The sequence below is a fragment of the Rhinatrema bivittatum genome, chromosome 3 (genome assembly GCF_901001135.1).
Source record: "Rhinatrema bivittatum chromosome 3, aRhiBiv1.1, whole genome shotgun sequence".
NCBI classification, from domain to species: domain Eukaryota; kingdom Metazoa; phylum Chordata; class Amphibia; order Gymnophiona; family Rhinatrematidae; genus Rhinatrema; species Rhinatrema bivittatum.
Genome location: NC_042617.1, coordinates 93064065 through 93084426, shown reverse-complemented (window position 1 = coordinate 93084426; position 20362 = coordinate 93064065). Strand labels below are relative to the sequence as shown.

The following is a 20362-nucleotide window of genomic DNA, read 5'->3' as shown; positions in this document are numbered from 1 at the left end:
TAGCACATTGCCACTTGATTGTCTGTCTAGATCAATAATTTTGTTGGACAGCCGATCTCTGAAAGCCCAAAGGGCATACTGTATTGCCCAGAGCTCTAAGAAGTTGATATTCTGAGCAGACCAAAGGCCATGGGTGCTGAGCCCATCTACATGTGCTCCCCATCCACATCCGGTCGGAACAATTTGCACTGGAGGAATCTGGAAGGAAAACACACCCCCCCCCCTTTACCAAATTGGAAATTTCTCACCACAAGGACAAAGAGTCCCAGAATGACTTGGATGCAACCCGAAGATCTTGAGTGGCCTGAAACCACTAGGACCGCAGGATGCATTGGGCTCTTCTCATGGGATCCATTGGGCATGCCATGGGAGAAACATCCACCATTGCAGCCATGTGGCCCAACAGCTTCAATATGTGCCAAGCTGATGTCTGCTGGCTTGCTTGGATCTCTGACGCAATGGCCATCAGGGTAATAGCCCTCTGCCGTGGCAGGAAGGCCTTGGCCTAAGCTGTGCCTAGCAGAGCTCCGCTGCATTCTAACTGAGGTGATGGGCTGAGATGAGACTTGGGGTAATTGATGATGAACCCTAGTGAATCCAGCACCCATATATAGTTGCACATACTGACTCTTGGTCCCTGCCCGAGAGGAGTTCTTGATCAACCAATCGTCCAGATAAGGAAACACGTACACTCCCAGTCTATGAAGATGCACTGCCATTACAGCCAAGTGTTTTGTGAAGACCTGCGGGGTGGATGCCAGTCCAAATGGAAGAATGCACTGCCATTACAGCCAAGTGTTTTGTGAAGACCTGCGGGGTGGATGCCAGTCCAAATGGAAGAATGCAGTACCTGGAAGAAAGCAGTACTCTTTTTATTCTAATGCATAGCTGTCTTTTTTTTAAGGCTGACTTCCCACCACAAATTGGAGATATTTCCGGTTGCTGCAGAAGATTTTGATGGGAGTGCAGGCAACCTTTAGATCAAGACAGAAAAAGGATCAAGGTGCCCAGTAAAAGCATGTTGAACTTTTCTCTTTTGAGAAACTTGTTCAAGATCCTTAGGTCTAAGATGGGACAGAGTCCCCCGGTTTTTTTGGAATCAGGAAGTACCAGGAACAGAATCCCTGCCTTCTTTGCCCTGGTAAAATGGGTTTGACCGCTCTGGTCATTAAGAGGGAGGAGAGCTCCAAAAAGAGTACCTCCTGATGATCTACGAGCCCCCAAGATAGGCTCAGGGGGATGATTTAGAGGAAAAGCCAAGAGATTCCATTTGTACCCTCTGCGGATAATGCAGAGGATCCTCTGGTCTGAGGTTACACTGGGCCACTGGTTCATGTAGAACCACATCTTGCCCCCGACTGGGGTGTCTCCCAACACAGGTACTGGGACAGTGGCTACACTCTCTCTGATCCGGTCAAAACCCCGTCCCTGGAGTTGACCTAGGAACCAGCTGGGGCTTAAGGGGCCCTCTGTTGCCTAGGATGGCTAAGAGGGGCTTGCTGCTGTCAGGACAGAGACAGTGTCTCCTTGGGTAGAAGGACTTCCTTGTCCCAGGTGTCAGAGTCCTCCTAGATGAGAATGCCAGGTATTGGGGTGCTGGTAGAGAGCTGCTGGGAGCATCACACAGTGATCATGATCTGTGCTACTGCCCTTCACACAATCTCTCAAGAGATTCTCTCCTGTGCATGGCATGTTAGCAAGCCTTTCCTGTACCTCCAGATGGAGATCTGAGGCCCACAGCCAGGCAAGTCTGCAGGCACCAATCCCTGCGGTAGAGACTCACATTGCCTCCTTGAAAACACTGTAGGTCGAATGAACCCCCTGTTTTCCACACTCTAGATTCTTTTGCACCTGTGACTGAAGGGTGTTTTGCTGCTGTTAAGGAAGCTGCTCGGCCATCTCTTGCAGCTGCTTCAAGATGTCCCATATGTATTGGCCCATCAAGAGCTAAAAGGCCGCTATGCAGGTAATGATCACAGCGCCCTGAAACACCTTCCTCCCAGAGTATCCACAGCCTTTAATACCTCCCATGGGGCAGAGGAGTAGGTCTAAAGGTGCTTGGCCGTCTTGAGAGCATATTCAACTACAACTGATTGGTGCAGCAGCTGTCACTTGTTCAATCTTGGAATCTTCTGGATGAGATACACAGTGTCCACCTTCTTATTAATGGGAAGTCACTAAGAGAGGGTTCTCCCACATCTTCATCAGCAACTCCATAAGAATCTCATGCACTGAGACTGTTAGAATCTCCTTAAAAGGCTCTACATACTGGAGAATATCCAGCATCTTGTGCTGGGTATCCTCATGCTGGATATCCTCCTCCATCTGCAAATTAAATGGGATTGGCCTTGTCCATCAACTGGACAAAGCCTTCAAAGGAGAGATCTTCTGGAGGAGACAGGTCAGAAGTGAGACCATCTGATGCCTTGCCTTCTGAAGCCTTCAAGAGCCTCCCCAACTCCCCCCTCTCACACCATTGGGAGGGAGGGTCCTGCTCACTGTCAGTCCTCAGCCAGCGGTATTTGAACTGGAGCAACTGGCCGGGAGGGCTGGGACCCCGAGGCATCCTCAGGAGAGTTTCCACCTCTGAGGAACTGTGGACAAACACCAGACCGGTGGGCAGCAGCACCAACGCATTACTGGGCATCAATGCTGCAGCAACCATTGACATCAGTGATGGTAGGACACCTATGAGCACCTGAAGGGAGTCAAGCAGAGGACAGAGAAGCAATTGTGCTGATCCCAGTGCAGTCAATGCACCAACACCAAGGCCCTGCAGTGCGTCTGCTCCAAGGCAAACTGCACTTGTTTCGTCAGCTCCTCTAAAATCACTGATGTCAGGAGGCATGACCAGATCATCTTCGGAACTGAGAGGAAGATTGGTGGCTGACATCTGGACCACTGGAGGCCATGGCGAACCTCTGGGAACTGTGGAGGATGAGCTGTCCTCACTATGCGGTCACTTCAGGGGCCTCTTGGCAACAGCCAGAGAAACCCCATGTCCAGCACCATGCATCAGTGGGGACTGATGCTTCTTCGGCTTACCTCAACACATTACTTTTCCAGTGCTGAGGTCAAAGAAGAACTCAATCCAGTCTTCTACCTGGAAGCCAGGCGATGGCCTATCTCCAGAGGCCCTGAAAATCATTGACATAGCCGATATATATGTCTCAGTGGTCATTGGTGTGGCTCTGAGATCCCTAGCTATCTATGCCTCTAATGCCAATGGATCAGCCTTCTGGTGCCCGAAGAATTGTTCCATCTTCTCCAGATGGGCCTTGCGTCCTTTTAGGGTCATCTGGGCACATTTGCAGTAACCACGGATGTCATAAAATACCCCCAAGCAGACAACACATCTATCATGGGGATTTGTGATAGACATGGCCTTCGCGCATTGAGGACATGTCATCGTGAAACGAAAAGACACAAGATCAAAATAGATGGTGGTGGTGGTCGATGGCCAGCAAGCACACCACTGCCTGGAGATTCGAAAGCAAAAAGAAATTTAACAGAAATGTCAAAAAACCTATCTAGGGATGATACAGAGGAGAGCTGTGGGATCCCACAGTGACCAGGCACAAATTCCCTCAGTGAAAAATCCCCAAAAATGTGAAAATGTGAGACAAAAAAAACCCAAAAAAAAACAAACGAAACAAAATGACTCACAGACCACAAACTACCATAGCTCCATGGAAAAACTAAGACTGAAGGGACCCCGCATGGACGCTTGGTATAATGCATGCTCAGAGAGGCTCAGTCAAAGTTCTAGAAACTTTGACATATTTTCCGTACCAGGCTCCATCAGATAATGTCACCCATGAATGAGGACTGCCATCCTGCTTGTCCTCAGAGAAAAATGAATCACAACCAATCTGTGGTGCTGAGAGTGAGGCTGAAGCAAAATGATTAAACCATTCAGCTGTTAAACCAACAGTTTAAGCTTCTAATATTACCTGTTACTCACTATGTGCCCTTGAGCAAGACTTACTATCCCTGTGCTGGTCTTAGAAAGCTTTTGGAAATGAATCATTTCCAGCCCTCACAGAAGGGGTTATCTACCTGTCCCTCAGTGAGTGATACCAGCAACAGACCAAGGTTCAAATACCCACAAGTATTCTCTTGTTGTTAGCTCTGAAATTTATCAATGTCCAGAGTTAAAAATTTCCTCCAGGACTTACTCACCATATAGTCCCCACTGCACTCCACTCAATTTGATTGGGGGTGGAGAAGACTGTCAGTGGGACTATATAAATGCATTTCTTCCCTGGTGAGTACACTCCCAAACCCCCACATAGCACCTCTTTCAATCCTCCTCCATGCCCCAACTCACCCAGGTTCAGTCAACTTTCCTCAACTTCTTCCTTCCACTCCCTCTTTCTCCTTTGATTGGCCTGCCTGGGCTTTAACTGGGACCAAAGATGTCAACACTTTGCCCAAACAAAATCCTTTTGCCCCAGGCAAGCTAATTTTTCAAATTCCGCTAATTCCATTTGATTTCATGTTACATAATTTTTGTGGTAGAAGACAGCGAGAGCCATGAACAAATGTGAAAATGAAGCTGCAGTTTCATTATCACTATTATCATCATCATAAAGGCTGTAATTTTTTTTTTAAAGACATTTTTATGAAATGGCATACTTCACAATCAACTTGAAGAGATTTTCTTCAGCTTGAATCTCTTGGATGGCATAGAGGTCTTTTAAGGAATATTCTAAAGCTGCTCCATTATTAGCACCATCATCAGAACTTTTCCCCTTCTGCCCTTTGCTGTTGCTTATGGAATTGGCTTCAATGTACAGCAGAAACATGCATCTATCATTTCTATTTCTAGAGCCACCTGTAAAAAGAAGTTGATTTTATCCATAAGATTGCTTAAGAAAAATATAAAAAGGAAAAAAAAAAGTTTTATTAATTGCAAAAAGAAACAAGCACTTATTTCTACTATTTGTACAAAAAGAAATTAAAGAAAAAATAAAGATATGATTAGTGTACAAAATTTAACATCTTTAAATTGTCTACTTAGAAAGTAATTGTAAAATATATCCACAAAAAAAATCTGTTTTGCTTCTCCTTGGCTCAAATACAATCATGTAACTTTATTTATCCAAGACTAAATATTTAGAGTATGAAACTAACAAAAATAAGTCTATCTTCCTTTAGGCTCTTACCAGTGCCTCAGTACTGTCACTTTAGTTTTGTTAAATGTTGCAATGTAGTTGACTGTTAATGGTAAGATAAATCCTAAACCTAATACAGTACTATCAAATTAGCAGCAGAAAAAGCTGGATACTTCTAGTCAGCAATGTAGTAAGTTTTGTGAGAAAATAGCTGGTGATGATTTACAAAAGGAAAGGCTCCTTCATCCACTGGAGTTATCTGCAGCCTTTACTGGGATCTGAAATGCTAATTTTGGCATTCAAGTTTATGGGAAAGCTTGAAATATGCCCAAAGCAGTTTATGATTCACAATGACAGGTACTAGATTGGTTGGCCTTTTAAGCAGCAATGGTATTATTTGTTCAAACTATGTAAACAAAAACAAATCTGGAACATTGATAGAAATATAAAATTAAATCAAGAGTATTATCCATTACCATGAATTTGTTGGCAGAAACAAAGTGACTAAGAATCCACTTTTTAAACTTGAATATTTATTCTACTGCTGAGGCTAAATAAGAGTTTGAATTGTTCAACAACACTCAATTAAACCATCCCTCATGGTCAACAAGGATACACAGCAGGCACTTGTGAAGGCATTTCCAGTCATTGCATAACAAAGAATGTCAATTGCAAGACCAATGATATTTTGTGCTCTTTGCTCCTATCTGGTGATAAAATGATATACTAGAAAGCATTTCATAGCATAAATATCAACAATTTATATTGCACATGTCTAAAACCTGCTTTAATACTAGTTAGGAATATATATGTAAATCCTAAGAATTTGATTTTAGTCAAACTCTGACATGTACTAAGCATTTTTCCCACTGACATGAAATGGGAGAAAACCCTAAATTTGAAAGGCTGAAGCAAGACCCTAGGCAATGCAGAACTTGGAACACAAATGTCATCAATATGAATTGAATGTTTCAGATTTCAGGGAGCCAGTGCAATCCAGCAAGAGTAGGAGTCATATGTATACTGTAGGGAACCCCAGAAAATACCCTTTCAGCTGCATTCTGAACAATTTGCAGGACATGAATAAGAGTTCCTGGCAATCTACAATAGACTGTTAACTGTAGTCCAAAACCATATAATTCCAATGCTTGAACCACAGCTCGAAAATCATAACATGATAGTACCGTTTAATCTTGCTTCAGCCTTTCAAATTTAGTCTCAGCAAATATGAAGTACCCAGAGCGCCGCATTGACCTTCTTCAGATTCAAAAAGGGCTAGAAAGTGTCTTCTTTGCCACTCTGAAATATACTGACCATGTGCCTAACTTCCATTCCTCCGGAGGCACAACACTATCGCCTCTAGAAGTCAAAAATGCTCTAGCATGGTGTACACGGCGTCTCTTTACTTGTGACATATAAGGGAAACTCATGCAGACTTCTTCGATCGGATAAGCAAATTCCAAGGAACAGCTACCTCTTGCAGCTGCCTCTTATCACATCCAATACCCATTGGTCCAAAGACTTTGTTCCATTCCTTGTAAAAACAGGCCAATCTCTCTCTCTGAATGCTTTTTGAGAAGAGTGGACTGGCTCCACCTCCTTGTGAGATCTTGCTGCCTCCGGCCCCTTGACCGGAGGTGTCCCGGGCGGATTTACATAGATGCCAAAAGGGACTGCTGCCGCCCTGATTCTTGCTTCTAAGATGAGAAGACCCCCCTGTTGGGGTGATACCTTCTCATATCTCAAAATCTAGCCTGAGGCAGAAACCTCTTCTTGCCCCTTTTGCTTATCTTCAGGCAACTGCAGCCCTTTGGACTACCCCCAAAACCTCACTGAACAACCTCCTGCCACAAGGAGGAAATTACTGAGCTGGACCCTGGACCAGACGTCCGCCGACCAATTGCGCAACCAGAGAAGAGGACTAGGTGATACCGCTAACTCCATAATCCTGGATGATGTCCAAAACAGATCGTAGAGTGCACTCAAAACACAAGCCACAGTTACTTCCATGACACTGCTACTTCCAGATGTGCCGCTTGCCAAGCTGAGACCAAGGAACCCTGTCCTTTTTCCTGCAAGCTCTGTATGCACTGCAGACAAGCCTGCTGCATAAAACCAGTTGCCACCCACCTGTTCAAGGCCAAAACCTTCAACATCCCTCTCAGGTGAATCTCTGACCTCCAATCCTGGCCAAGCTCCACCGAGGCCCAAAGACAGTTTGTCCAGGTCCTACCACTACAATGGTGGTTTTCTTTGTAAAGTCATCCCTCCTGAACAACCTGATCACTCTATCAAGGCAGTCCCAAAGGGTCTCCCCTCCAGGGCCATTTTCTTGACCCCAGGTCCCCTCAGAGAGATCCGCTTCCTCAGCATCATCACTCTGATGACCCTTAAGGCCTAGCAAATGCAAAAGGAGAAATCAACCCTCCCCCAGAGTCTCGCCTGCCCATCTGAGCCTGTTCCTGGGGCACCAGTGGAGGAGTACACTTGCCTGCTGCCCCCCCCCCTTTTGTCTAAACAAGCTTTGTAGCTTAAAAGGACAAATTCCAAGGAAAATAAGCTTCCCCATGGGCTCCCCAGCATCATCACTGCTCTCTGGGTCTGCAGGAAAACCAAGAATGACCAGTGACAGAGGAGGGTGGGGAATGCCCCCTTCCCCCTATACTTCCTGTCGCTTGCCATGCGGTGACAAAAAGGCCACAGTTCCTGTGCTTGGCAACAGAGCTCTTTCACTGGCTGCAGCTGATCAGGGCTTGTTTACCCCGCACTGCCACAGCGGCTGCCCAAGCTTCCTTTCTCCTGCTGAGGCACATCTACCACATAGTGCATCTACCATTATGTGTGCACTCTTCTCCCCACTGGCCCTGGAGCACTTGTGTCCCATTATGCACATACTTCACACTCCCTGAGCCAGATGTGCATCACACTTGATGGGAGCTCCCCCAACCTGGGTACTCAGTGGGTCTCGACTGCTCACTCTCCTCTTCTAGGTGTCTGATGATCAGCCGATTTGCATCTACACCCGTTCTGCCTCGTCTCTCAAAAAATTTTTATTTTTTTTATTTATTTTTTTTTAAAGAGCCATACCTGTAAGAAATACCACCCAGAAAAAAGAATGAATACTTTCCTGAAGGTGTTCTAGATGCTGGCAGGCCCACGAGAACAGCTCCAGGGGAAGGAGGGAACCAGAACCACTGGCTTCCAGCCCCCTCAAACAAATGGAATGAGGGAGCTAGAACCGCTGACTGTCAATCCCCTCGTCAACTTCAGGCTGAGCAAACCAGGGATACCAACCACCTGCTCGCCCTGCTCCACCTGAACACACAAAATGTATGATCTGTAGTCGTGTTTTTGTTCTATAAATCTCCAGACTGCAGGATTTGAACCTCCTCCATTTGCTGGAGTAGAGAAATACTGAGGGACTGCAGGTGGCACTCTAGCTTACGTAGCAGTGTCAGAAAGGTTTTTGTTCTCTGCCTCCATCCAAAACCACTTGTCTGGACTTATCTGGGTATGACAGGAACTGTTAATGGTGTACTGTTTTGTTATGAATGTTTTACTGTATGCCACAGGGAGAAAGTATTTGAGACCTGCAAGTTTAAAGTGTTTTTAAATAGAGAATGAACTAACAAAGTTGGGAAAAGTGCAGAAGAAAGCCAAATTTTAAAATCAATTTTAAACGTCCATGTGAGGAAGCATTTAAGAAACTCCATCAGAACACCTTAAACGACCAACTGCAATTATCTGTGTACCAGTCCTCCCTAACTCAACAAGGGATTCTGGGCTAGGATGGATCACTGCAAGCCGGAATAAGAAGCCAAGGCCAGAGGTTGAGAGAGGCCCAAGAGAGAGATGGAAACCTCGAAAAAACAAACTATTTTGGTGAATTGCACAAACCAGCTAAATTGCTTAGTTTATTATTGCTCAAAATAAAGAAGCTATTAAAGATTTTGCTAAAGTCTAGCCTGGAGTCTGTTCCTGAGCGCTCAGCATCATACATGGTGGTGGCATAAGTGGGGTTTCTTGCCTAAACAGGGAACACAGGCAGAAGCCCACAGCTGCAGCAGAGAAGGGAAAAAACCCCCCAAAAAGCCTACAGTTTCTCCTGGGACCTCCCAGTTCCGCTCATCTAACTGAAGCTACAACAGGCCAAGGAGGCTAGCCCCGCCTGTACAGCCAGGGGTCAAGCAGTGAGTCAGAGCTGGAAAAGCCAGCAGGTTTTTTTTGTTTGTGGGGGGGGTTTTTGTTTGCTTGTGGGGTTTTTTTTTGTTTGCTTGTTTTCCCCCCTCTCCTTCTCCGGAGAGGTACTCAGTCTAGATGTGGCTCAAAAAGCAGGGAAGAAGGAGCAAGTTATCCAGGTCCTTGATACAGGGAAGAAGCAATTGCAGAATGCCCTACAAACCCAAACTGACCAGCAGCAAGTGCTATGAGAACTTGTACAACAAAACACAATGCTAACACAGGCAACACAGTTCATGCAGACCGCTGTGACAAGGATACCCCAGGAAGAAGCTCTAGATGTGGCAGATGCATTCCACCAGGCATAATTAAAGCCCGTAGGCTAGAAAGACAGCCTGCACAAACTTCCCGGCGAAGCACAGAGTGGAGGTCCCTCAGCAGCTTGCCTCAGAGGCAGAGAGCTTATATTCTGTTCCCAGGCCACAGTCTCTTCCACATGTTTTAACTGTGGTCGGAAAGGTCATTTGGCAAGGGACTGTCAATTTGAGGGATCTGAAGCTATGGATGTCAGCCAACAATAGAATGTAAAGTCTCTGGGGACAAAGAAAAAATTCCAAAGCAAGAAAAATCCTCACCCACGAGGAAGAAAAGTACCTCAGGGAATTCAACCCACCCCAGGAATGAAACTTTCGACAATTTTTCTTTTTGTGCCCTCTGTGTGGGGAACGGTCATCAGGAGGATCACTACACATTTGGAAAGGTCAAAAATAAAGAGCCCTTGAAGAGAACAACTAAAGGCAAAGGCGAACCCACCCAGTGGGCATGTTCTGTTCGTAAGGCAATGGACCATAATATTGAAGAGTGTCCATGGTTAGACGACATGGGCGTGTGAACACAAGCTGGAGGAACAGCCCATGAAAGAGAAGGCGGCATTAGCAGAACCCAGAATTAGAACGAAAAATGGGAACAAGACTGGGCAAACACGTTTGCAAAACTGTAAAATTGTAGCTTAGTGGATTTTCCTCATCAATGTCATAAGCAGTTCATGATTCACATGGAACTGGAGAAAGCTCCCACCCAAGCGTTGATGGATTTAGGGTCTGGCAAGACTCTCGTTCGTGAGGACCTCCTCCAAAAAAAGAGTGCCTCAATTACAAGAGAAGAGAGACACTTACCTGTGTATATTGCGACCCCGGCAGATCAAGCCATTATGAAAGTGGGAGTCCTTCCTGAACTCTCATACCGGGTTATTCTGGGACATGACTATCCCCAATTTACGGCCCTGTGGAGCCAGCTCACAGGGAATCAGAATGGCCCACCCAGAGGTGGGTCACCAGTGAGGAAGAGCTGGGAAGTAGACCCGGCACAGCTGTACGCCCAGCCTGACAAGGCCAAGCTGAGGGGGAGGGTATGAGAGGGCATTTAAGAAACTCCCTCAGAACACCTTAAAGGACCAGCTATAGCTATCTGTACCAGTCCTCCTTAACTCCCAACCCAGCAGGGGATTCTGGGCTAGGATGATCACTGCAAGCGGAGATAAGAAGCCAGGGCCAGTGGTTTCAGAGAAGCCCCAGAAAGATGGAAGCCTCGAGAAGACAAACTGTAAGTTATTATTTTGCTGAACTGCACAAACCAGCTAAATTGTTGGTTTGTTTTTTTTTATTGTTCACCAGTAAAGAAGCTTATAAAGGTTTCGCCAGAGTGCAGTCTGGAGTATGTTCTCTGCCAAGTCCTGTCTGCTTGACATAACAGTCCATATGACAGAAAAACAGGAGCTAGTCAAACTTTGGGGCCGATTCTGTGATTCAGGCATTGCACATTGTGGTACAGGCGATCCAGGTTCAAATTTTCTGAACATCGGGGCCGGCTGGATCTGGGTGCATGCATGAGGTAGCTGCACAAAGGCCCAGGAGGAGAGAGAAATTATCTGCTGCTACTGTGGCAGCCCATAATTGCCAACAAATGGAAATGAGGGCACAAAACAGAGGTGTTCCTTTTAGTCCTCATGTTGGCAAAGGCGCACAAAGCTGCCTAATCATGACATCTGGGAAGAAAGGAGTGGTAAATACTGCTGTGTTCAAAGTAGGAAAAAAAGATATCTGGGGGAAAATACCAATTTAAATACAGCTGCGTTTTATCCATAATGAGGGCAATTTTCAAAGAGGTGCTTTAACAACAGAAAACAGCTTTTTTTTTAAAATTGTCCTCTCTAAATGCAGGTAAACTTTATCCACATTGAGGCATTCTCCCAGGGTGGGTTTGATGAAGGGCTTGTGCTTATGCACACGCATTTGCATTTTCAAAAGTATATGCGTATTTTTTCTTTGGAAAAACTACTCGCACAAATTAGGATGCGTATGTGTCCGAACAGTTTTCCTGAGATATTTTTCAAGGTGAAAGTACCTGCATACTTTCACATTTTCTTTTTGCCTGACCAATTAAAAAACTTTTTAGAACAGAGAAGGTTACCTACCTCGTCCCCAATATCTAGTGAACTAGAATAATAAATATAGTGCAGCAACTGTGAATGTTAGTGTACATGAAAAGATTTCTTAAGATTCTCCCCATTGATTATCAGGCCTCTGGTTTTTCCTAGTTGATAGATAGTTATTTCATTGATATTAATATAAAAATAATTGTAGAAGGTATTTAGTTTGAAGAAATCAAACTGTATTGAAGTAATGGATGTGTCTCATGTATTAATTATAAAAAAAAAAAATTAGGTCAAAGTCTATGGGTAAAAATGTAACTGTGGACTTGGGACCAATGCATGCAGTTATAAAATTAACCCTATAGTAAGTATATCTAAAAATTAAATTTCCCTTCAAGCTAAGTGTCCAACTTGTTTCTCATACAAAAAGAGGCCATCTGTGAGCTTTCTACCCCCTTCTAGCTAATGAAAAGAACCATTTTTTTCTTAATTCTCTTCATCTTCCGCAGGCATTTCTTTACATCCTGCTGGTGAACAAGGGGAACTATTTTCTAGAGGCAAAACAATTATTTCCTGGAGGTTTATTATTGTTTCTTTGGAAGTAAATTTGTCAGACAATACAATTCAGATTCCTTGCAAATCTGTACAAATAAGTACATACCTTCTACAGCATTTGACACTTTTACAATTCCTGTGATAGTCACGGTATCACCTGGGACACAGCTGTCAACAAGGTCCTGAACCAGTTCACATTCTATTGTCCGAGGAATTCTGCCGGCTTCTCTCTGGTCATCAGACATTAGCTCCTGAACCCTAAAAATATACCATTACCAAACTCTATGAAATGAATGTATTAGCATGTGCTTTAATCTTATTTAAAATGTGTCTCTTCTGAATTGTAACCTTCTCTTTTTCCCTGAAAAGACAAGGTAAAGGTAACCTAAGGCCCACTGTCCTCTGTTCCCACCAACAGATTTGTCTGCATGCTGCCAAACAATAAGACATGAGGCAATTTCATTGCACTGCATTATTTATTACGGGAGACAATGCAAAAATGTGGATTTGCCTCAAGGCTAGTCAAACAAGTCTGCCAGCAGGAACAGAGGGCAGTGTGTCAGCTGCTGTAAGTAATAGGATGTGGACAAAAGCTGAAGTCACCTCTCAGTGCTCATGGGGCCACCCTATCCTTGATCTTTAAAGAGAAAGGAGAAATTTGATCTTTCTGGATAATTTTCTTTCCTTGAGGACATCCAGACCAGTCCAGATGCATGGACTATGCTCTCCAATCAGGATACAGAGACCCAGAGTACAAAAGGCTCATTGACATCACCTCATATAGAGCCTCATGCTGCACTCAGTCTGCCAGTATTCAGAGTAACAAGCTAATAATAATAAAATGTGGTCCCCCAAAGCTTTCGACGCAAAGACTTCTGCAAATCAACCAACAAAAGCAACACTCACAACAATTTATTTTTTATTTATAATTTATATATACCGACATTCTTACATCCGATGTAAATCATACCGGTTTACATTAAACAGAATAGCAGGAAATAAATTTCCATAGTCTAATACAATGAACATTTCTAATTAAAATTGTTAACAAGTGAAAAGAAAAGGTAAAGAATTGGAATAAAGGTTAAACAGAAAAATATAAAATATAAAAGTTGTTTTGTTTTTTTTTTAGAAGCACAAGGGTTGCAATGGAATAAGAGTCTCAGCCAATATACTCACCTGCATGGAACCAAACTGAGTTCCTCAAAATACAACCAAACCGTTCATCTTGAGTGTTCTACTGATGAACACTTGCCAATAATACAGAGCAGCAAGACTATTAATGGTTAGGGAAGATCCTGGACTGGTCTGGCTGGACTCAAGAAAAGGAAATTATAAGGTAAGATCAAAATTTCTCCATCCTCATCATCCAGCCAGACCAGTCCAGAAGCATGGGACTAACCAAAGCTAACCCTCAATCAGGCAGGAAACTGCCAAATCCCCTTTCAGGATGGCCAAGTCAAACATTGCCTCCTTCTAGGCTCAGACATCCAACAGATAATGCCTTGCAATAAAAAAAAAAAAAATTCAAAGATGACCACGTTGCCGTGGTCATCTTAAATGGACATTTTTAAATGGTCATTTTAAATGGACAATTCTTTCCACAACACCTGTGCCCTGGGTTGAAACCGTAAGGACACGACGGGAAAATACTGAGAAGGATCCAGTGACAAATCGAAGGGAAAAAAATGCAAAAACCGCGAAGAGCAAAACGTTTTCCACAAGGCAAAAAACAGCCAATCATACCGCAAGGCTTAAAAGCGCCATGGAAGAGAAGAGACTGAAGAGAGAGACCCCGTGTGGACACATGGTATAGGGCATCCTGGGCATGCTCAGTGTGCCTAGGCAAATTTCTCTGACATAAGTTTTCCGCATTGGGGTTTCATCTGATGATGTCACCCATGTGTGAGGATTACCATCCTGCTTGTCCTCAGAGAAACAACTGATTCGCAATTACCCATTCCATTTCACCCATTATTTTATAGACCTCTATCGTCTCTTCTCCAAGCTGAAGAGACTTAAACTCTTTAGCCTTTCCTCACAGGGGAATTGTTCCATCCCCTTTATCATTTTGGTCACCCTTCTCTATTCCTTTTGTAATTCCACTATTTTTTTTTTTTTTTTAGATGCGGTGACCAGAATTGCCACAGTACTCAAGGTGTGGTCACACCATGGAGCAATACAGAAGCATTTTGATATTCTGTTTTATTTTCCATTCTTCATAATTCCTGGCATTTTATTTGCTTTCCTGGTTTGCTCTTCCATATGTGCATCACTTTGCACTTGATCACATTAAATGTCATCTGCCATTTGGATGCAGAGTCTCCCAATCTTGCAAGGTTGTCTTGCATTTCTCACAATCCTCTCGTGATTTAACAACTTTAAATAAAATTTAGTATTTTCTGAAAATCTGGTCACTTCAACTGTTCCCATCTCTAAGCCATTTATAAAATGTTAAAAAGCAATGGTCCCAGTGCAAATCCCTACGGCAGTCCACTATTCACCTTTCTCCATTGAGAAAATTGACCATTTAAGACCTACTCTGTTTTCTGTCTTTTAACCAGTTCTCAATCCACAAGAGAATATTGCCTCCTGTCTTCATGACTTTTTAATTCTTCAAGAATCTCTCATGATGTACTTTGTTAAACACTTTCTGAAAATCTAGATACCCTATATCAACATTTATTCACGCCTTCATAAAAAATGTACCAGATTTCCCTTGGCTAAATCCATGGTGGATTGTCCCATTAATCTATGGCACTCTATTTGATTTATATTCCGTTTTTCAGACACTTCAAAGCAAAATTACATTTAGGTACCATATGGTTCTTTACAATAATTTCAATCATTTCTCCCAGCACTGACATCAGGCTCACCAATTTGTGGTTTCCTGGTTCACCCTTTTTAAAAACTGCCATTATGTTGGCCACCCTCCAATCTTCAGATGATATATAAACTATCATTAAAATCAGCTATGTTATTAATAGGTCTGCAATTTCATTTTTCAGCTCTTTCAACACTCTGGGATGGTACACCATCTGGTTCAGGTGGTTTGCTATATTTCAGTTTGTCAAGTTTGTCCTATTGCATCTTCCAGGTTCAATGATTTTATTTCACTTTCTCTGAATCATCACCTTTAAATATTACTTCTGACATGGGTATTTGCCATATATCTTCCTCATTAAAGACCAAAGCAAAGAATTCATTTAATCTCTCTATGGCCTTGTCCTCTTAGTGTCCTTTTTACCACTTGATCATCTAATGTTCCAACTGACTGCCTCTCAGGCTTTATTTGAATGCACCTGAAAACATTTTGATTAGTTTTTGCTTCCACAGCAAGCTTCTTTCCAAATTCTGCTTTGCTTTCCTTATCAAGGTTTTGCATCTAACTTGCCAATGCTTATGCTGTTTCCTTCATTCAGATCACTTTTCCATTTTTTGAAAGATGTTAAGTTTGGCTAGAGAAGCTTCTCTCTCACCTCACCTTTTAACCATACCAGCAGTTGTTTGGCCTTTCTACCTTTTTTAATGCGTAGCATACATCTGGTCTGGACTTCCAAGACAGTATTTTTAAAAAATGTCAATGACTGATGTAACCAATCTTTGCAGTCTCTCCTTTCAGTTTTTTCCTAACCATTTTCCTCATTTTATCAGTCTCCCTTTTGAAAGTTAAATGCTATTGCAGTAGATTTCCCTAGTGATCGCCCTCCAGTTATCAAGTTATATTTGTTCATTTTATGATCACTATTGCCAAGTGGCCCCCAAAACCATTATCTCTCACACCAAATCATGTATTCCACTAATGATTAGGTCTAAAACAGCTACCATTCTAGTCAGTTCTTGACCCAGCTGCTTCATGAAGCAATCATTTATTTCATGTAGAAACTTTTCCTCCTTTGCATGTCCTGATATATTTACCCCGTCAATTTTGGGGTACTTGAAAATTTTCCATTATTGTATTGCTAATTTTGTTAGAGACTAATACTAACAGAAATTAGGGAAGCTATCTGTTCATTCTAGTCCCATTGCTATTCTATTTCAATTCTCACACTGAATTTCTATCCATAAATATTGTACAGTGTATTTTTTGTTTCCTGCACATCTTTTATCCTGTTTGACTCTATGCCATCCCTCCACCAATTTGATCCACCCTATCATTGTGATATAATTTGTATCCTGGTTTGACAGTATCCCATTGGTTATTCTCCTTCCATCAGGTCTCTGAGATGCCAATTATATCTATCATTCAGTGCTACCATCTTTTTTTTTTTTTTTTTTTAAGATTTCTAGCATTTCAAACATATGTCTTTTGTTATATTAACAACCTGTTTATCAATTGACGGGGGTAATTTGTAATCTTTTTGTCTACTCCTGGGCTATTTTAGCAGTTACTGCAACCTCTTCATCGGGATGCATTAACTACCCTGTTGTGTTAGCATTCTTCAAAAGATGCATCATTCCAAACTATTTGCTTCTGAGCGACTGTCGGCTTTGTGGCATCATCTAGTTTTAAAAAACTGCTCATATTCAATTTAAAAGGTTAGTGCCAGGAACCCACTTTAGTTAAGGTGGAGTCCATCTCACCTGAATAGCCCCCTCCCCAGAATGATCCCCAGTTCCTAACAAACCTAAAACCCTCTTCCCTGCACCAACATCTCATCCACATATTGAGACTTTGGAGCCTGACCTGTCTCTGGGGTCCTGCACATGGAACGGGAAGCATTTCTGAGAATGTAACCCTTCAATTTTCTTCCTAAGAGCCTAACTTTAGAGTCCAGACCCTCTCCCCTATGTCTTTCTATGTCATTGGTACCCCCATGTACCCCGACAGATGGCTCCTCCCCAGCACTCTCAACTAGGTGGCGCGTGAGGTCCACTATCTTCATACCAGGCAAGCATGTTACCAAGCAATCCTCATGCCCACCAGCCATCCAGCTATCTGCATTTCTAATGATTCAATCACCCACTACAATGGCCCTCCTAATTCTTCCCTCCTAGTCACAGACCCCTGAAAAAACATCCTTGGTACAAAGATAAAGCACCACCTGGAGGGCAAGTCCTAGCCACAGGATCACTTACTACCACAATAAGGTGATGCCTCCTGCCAGATGACACTGCTCTTCCAAAGCAGCACAAAAGGATGCTAGACTAGACTTGGGACCACTCTACTATATCCCAGAAGATCTCCTCTATATACCTCTGTCTGCCTCAGTTCCTCTAGGTCTGCCACTCTGGCCTCCAGAGATCGGACAGACAGCAGCTCTTTGCACCGGGTACATATATATATATAAAACCTCTCGCCAACAGGTAGATAATAATGCATGTGGCATGCTGCACAAGACTGGATAGACCCCATCTCACTGCTGGGCTTCTGTCTGCATCTTAATTGTATTCAGTTGCTAAAGTTTTAAAGGCTGGTAAGAAGAAGGTATGTCAACTTAAGAGTTGCTGAATGTGAATTAAGATTTTTTAAAATTATTAGCTATCTTAAAATGTCTAGTTTTTGAATTTGATAACTGTGAGATTAATGTTAGTGAATGACCAGCAGCAGGACAACAATTAGTCAATTTAAAATCAAGGTTAATTTAATGTTATTTTAAATAGCTACTTTACTTATCTGGCAGACTTTCCTTATAGTGGGGGTGATATATCAAAATATGAGACAGGATAGGTGGGTACCAAACCAAGAACAAGTACTCTCACCTGCTCAGATTAATAAGTGACCTTTGCAAATTCACAAATCAAACACAAAGAAATACTATCATTTACTAGCTCAGAAAATCCAAGTCTAATTTTCCCACTATAAGATAATTCTATCATTCGCAAAAAAATACTACTAAACTTGCAACCAGCAGACAATATAGAAACATAGAAACATAGAAATGACGGCAGAAGAAGACCAAACGGCCCATCCAGTCTGCCCAGCAAGCTTCACATTTTTTTCTCATACTTATCTGTTTCTCTTAGCTCTTTGGTTCTATTTCCCTTCCACCCCCACCATTAATGTAGAGAGCAGTGATGGAGCTGCAACCAAGTGAAATATCAAGCTTGATTAGTTATGGGTAGTAGGGGAAGTAACCGCCGCAATAAGCAAGCTACACCCATGCTTATTTGTTTTACCCAGACTGTGTTGTTCAGCCCTTATTGGTTGTTTTTCTTCTCCCCTGCTGTTGAAGCAGGGAGCTATGCTGGATATGCTTGTAGTATCAGTTTTTCTTCTCCCCTGCCGTTGAAGCAGAGAGCTATGCTGGATATGCGTGAAGTATCAGTTTTTCTTCTCCCCTGCCGTTGAAGCAGGATATGCATTGAAAGTGAAGTATCAGGCTTATTTGGTTTGGGGTAGTAACCGCCGTAACAAGCCAGCTACTCCCCGCTTTGTGAGTGCGAATCCTTTTTTCTTCTCCCCTGCCGTTGAAGCAGAGAGCTATGCTGGATATGCGTGAAGTATCAGTTTTTCTTCTCCCCTGCCGTTGAAGCAGAGAGCTATGCTGGATATGTGTGAAGTATCAGTTTTTTCTTCTCCCCTGCCGTTGAAGCAGAGAGCTATGCTGGATATGCGTGAAGTATCAGTTTTTCTTCTCCCCTGCCGTTGAAGCAGGGAGCTATGCTGGATATGCGTGAAGTATCAGTTTTTCTTCTCCCCTGCCGTTGAAGCAGAGAGCTATGCTGGATATGCATTGAAAGTGAAGTATCAGGCTTATTTGGTTTGGGGTAGTAACCGCCGTAACAAGCCAGCTACTCCCCACTTTGTGAGTGCAAATCCTTTTTTCCACATTTCCTCTTGCTGTTGTAGCTTAGAGCGATGTTGGAGTCACAGTAACCATGTGTATGTTTATTGAATAAGGGTATTGTCCTCCAGGCAGTAGCCGTCATTCTGGCTAGCCACCCACTCTTTATTGACGGCCTCTTGATTTTATGGATCCACAGTGTTTATCCCACGCCCCTTTGAAGTCCTTCACAGTTCTGGTCTTCACCACTTCCTCTGGAAGGGCATTCCAGGCATCCACCACCCTCTCCGTGAAGAAATACTTCCTGACATTGGTTCTGAATCTTCCTCCCTGGAGCTTCAAATCATGACCCCTGGTTCTGCTGATTTTTTTCCTATGGAAAAGGTTTGTCGTTGTCTTTGGATCATTAAAACCTTTCAAGTATCTGAAAGTCTGTATCATATCACCTCTGCTCCTCCTTTCCTCCAGGGTGTACATATTTAGATTCTTCAATCTCTCCTCATAAGTCATTTGATGAAGACCTTCCACCTTTTTGGTCACCCTTCTCTGGACCGCCTCCATCTTGTCTCTGTCTCTTCGGAGATACGGTCTCCAGAACTGAACACAATACTCCAGGTGAGGTCTCACCAAGGACCTGTACAAGGGGATAATCACTTCCCTTTTCTTACTCGATATTCCTCTCTCTATGCAGCCCAGCATTCTTCTGGCTTTAGCTATCGCCTTGTCACATTGTTTCGCCGACTTCAGATCATTAGACACCATCACCCCAAGGTCTCTCTCCTGCTCCGTGCACATCAGCCTTTCTCCCCCCCATATAATCAGCTAGTAATAGTTTAACCCTCCAAGAATTATTTTTTATTTTGTTTTAAGATTTAAGTAATTCATCCCAGCAAGTCCAAACTTATCACCAGCAAATGAAGGTTCCACTGTCATCACTCTCTCATATAAAAAAGTGTCTTTTCCAAAGAGATAAAAACTTCTTGGTTTGAACACAGTAGGCAATTTAACTATTATTGAGCCCAGTTCATGACTGAAAAATCAGATTATGTTCTCTAGAAAAAGTCAAAATCAGTCAAGCAGACTTCAAGTAAGGAAAGTTGAAATATACAGTTGGAGGTCATATCAGATGATTTTAAGGTGGCCAAAAGGGTGGATATGTAGAGAAGTTGAAATATACAGTTGGAGGTCATATCAGATGATTTTAAGGTGGCCAAAAGGGTGGATATGTAGAGAATATCTCAATTCTTGCTAACAGAACAAGCAGCTAAAATGGAGTCGGACATCAGTAAAAATTTACATTGCATGTTTGGCTATCTGCAGCCAAATGCAGAGATGAAAAGAGACTTTGCAGT

The 20362-nt window shown here is 43.0% G+C and overlaps 1 protein-coding gene across 6 annotated transcripts in view; it reads right to left on the bottom strand.

The window, feature by feature from the left end:
- LOC115086957 (DNA helicase MCM8-like) overlaps positions 1-20362 on the bottom strand; it is a 200697-nt gene that overhangs the window by 149041 nt on the left and 31294 nt on the right. For 5 of the 6 annotated variants that reach the window (XR_003855373.1, XM_029593488.1, XM_029593490.1 and 2 more), the window contains 2 exons: positions 12389-12540; positions 4639-4837 (listed from right to left, as the gene is read on the bottom strand). Coding sequence is in view for 5 of the 6 variants with exons in the window: in XM_029593488.1 (XP_029449348.1) it covers positions 4639-4837; positions 12389-12540 (351 nt within the window). In the remaining variant the exon portion in view is untranslated. The remainder of the gene's footprint in view (positions 1-4638; positions 4838-12388; positions 12541-20362) is intronic. The other variant, XM_029593492.1, reaches the window with a different exon arrangement.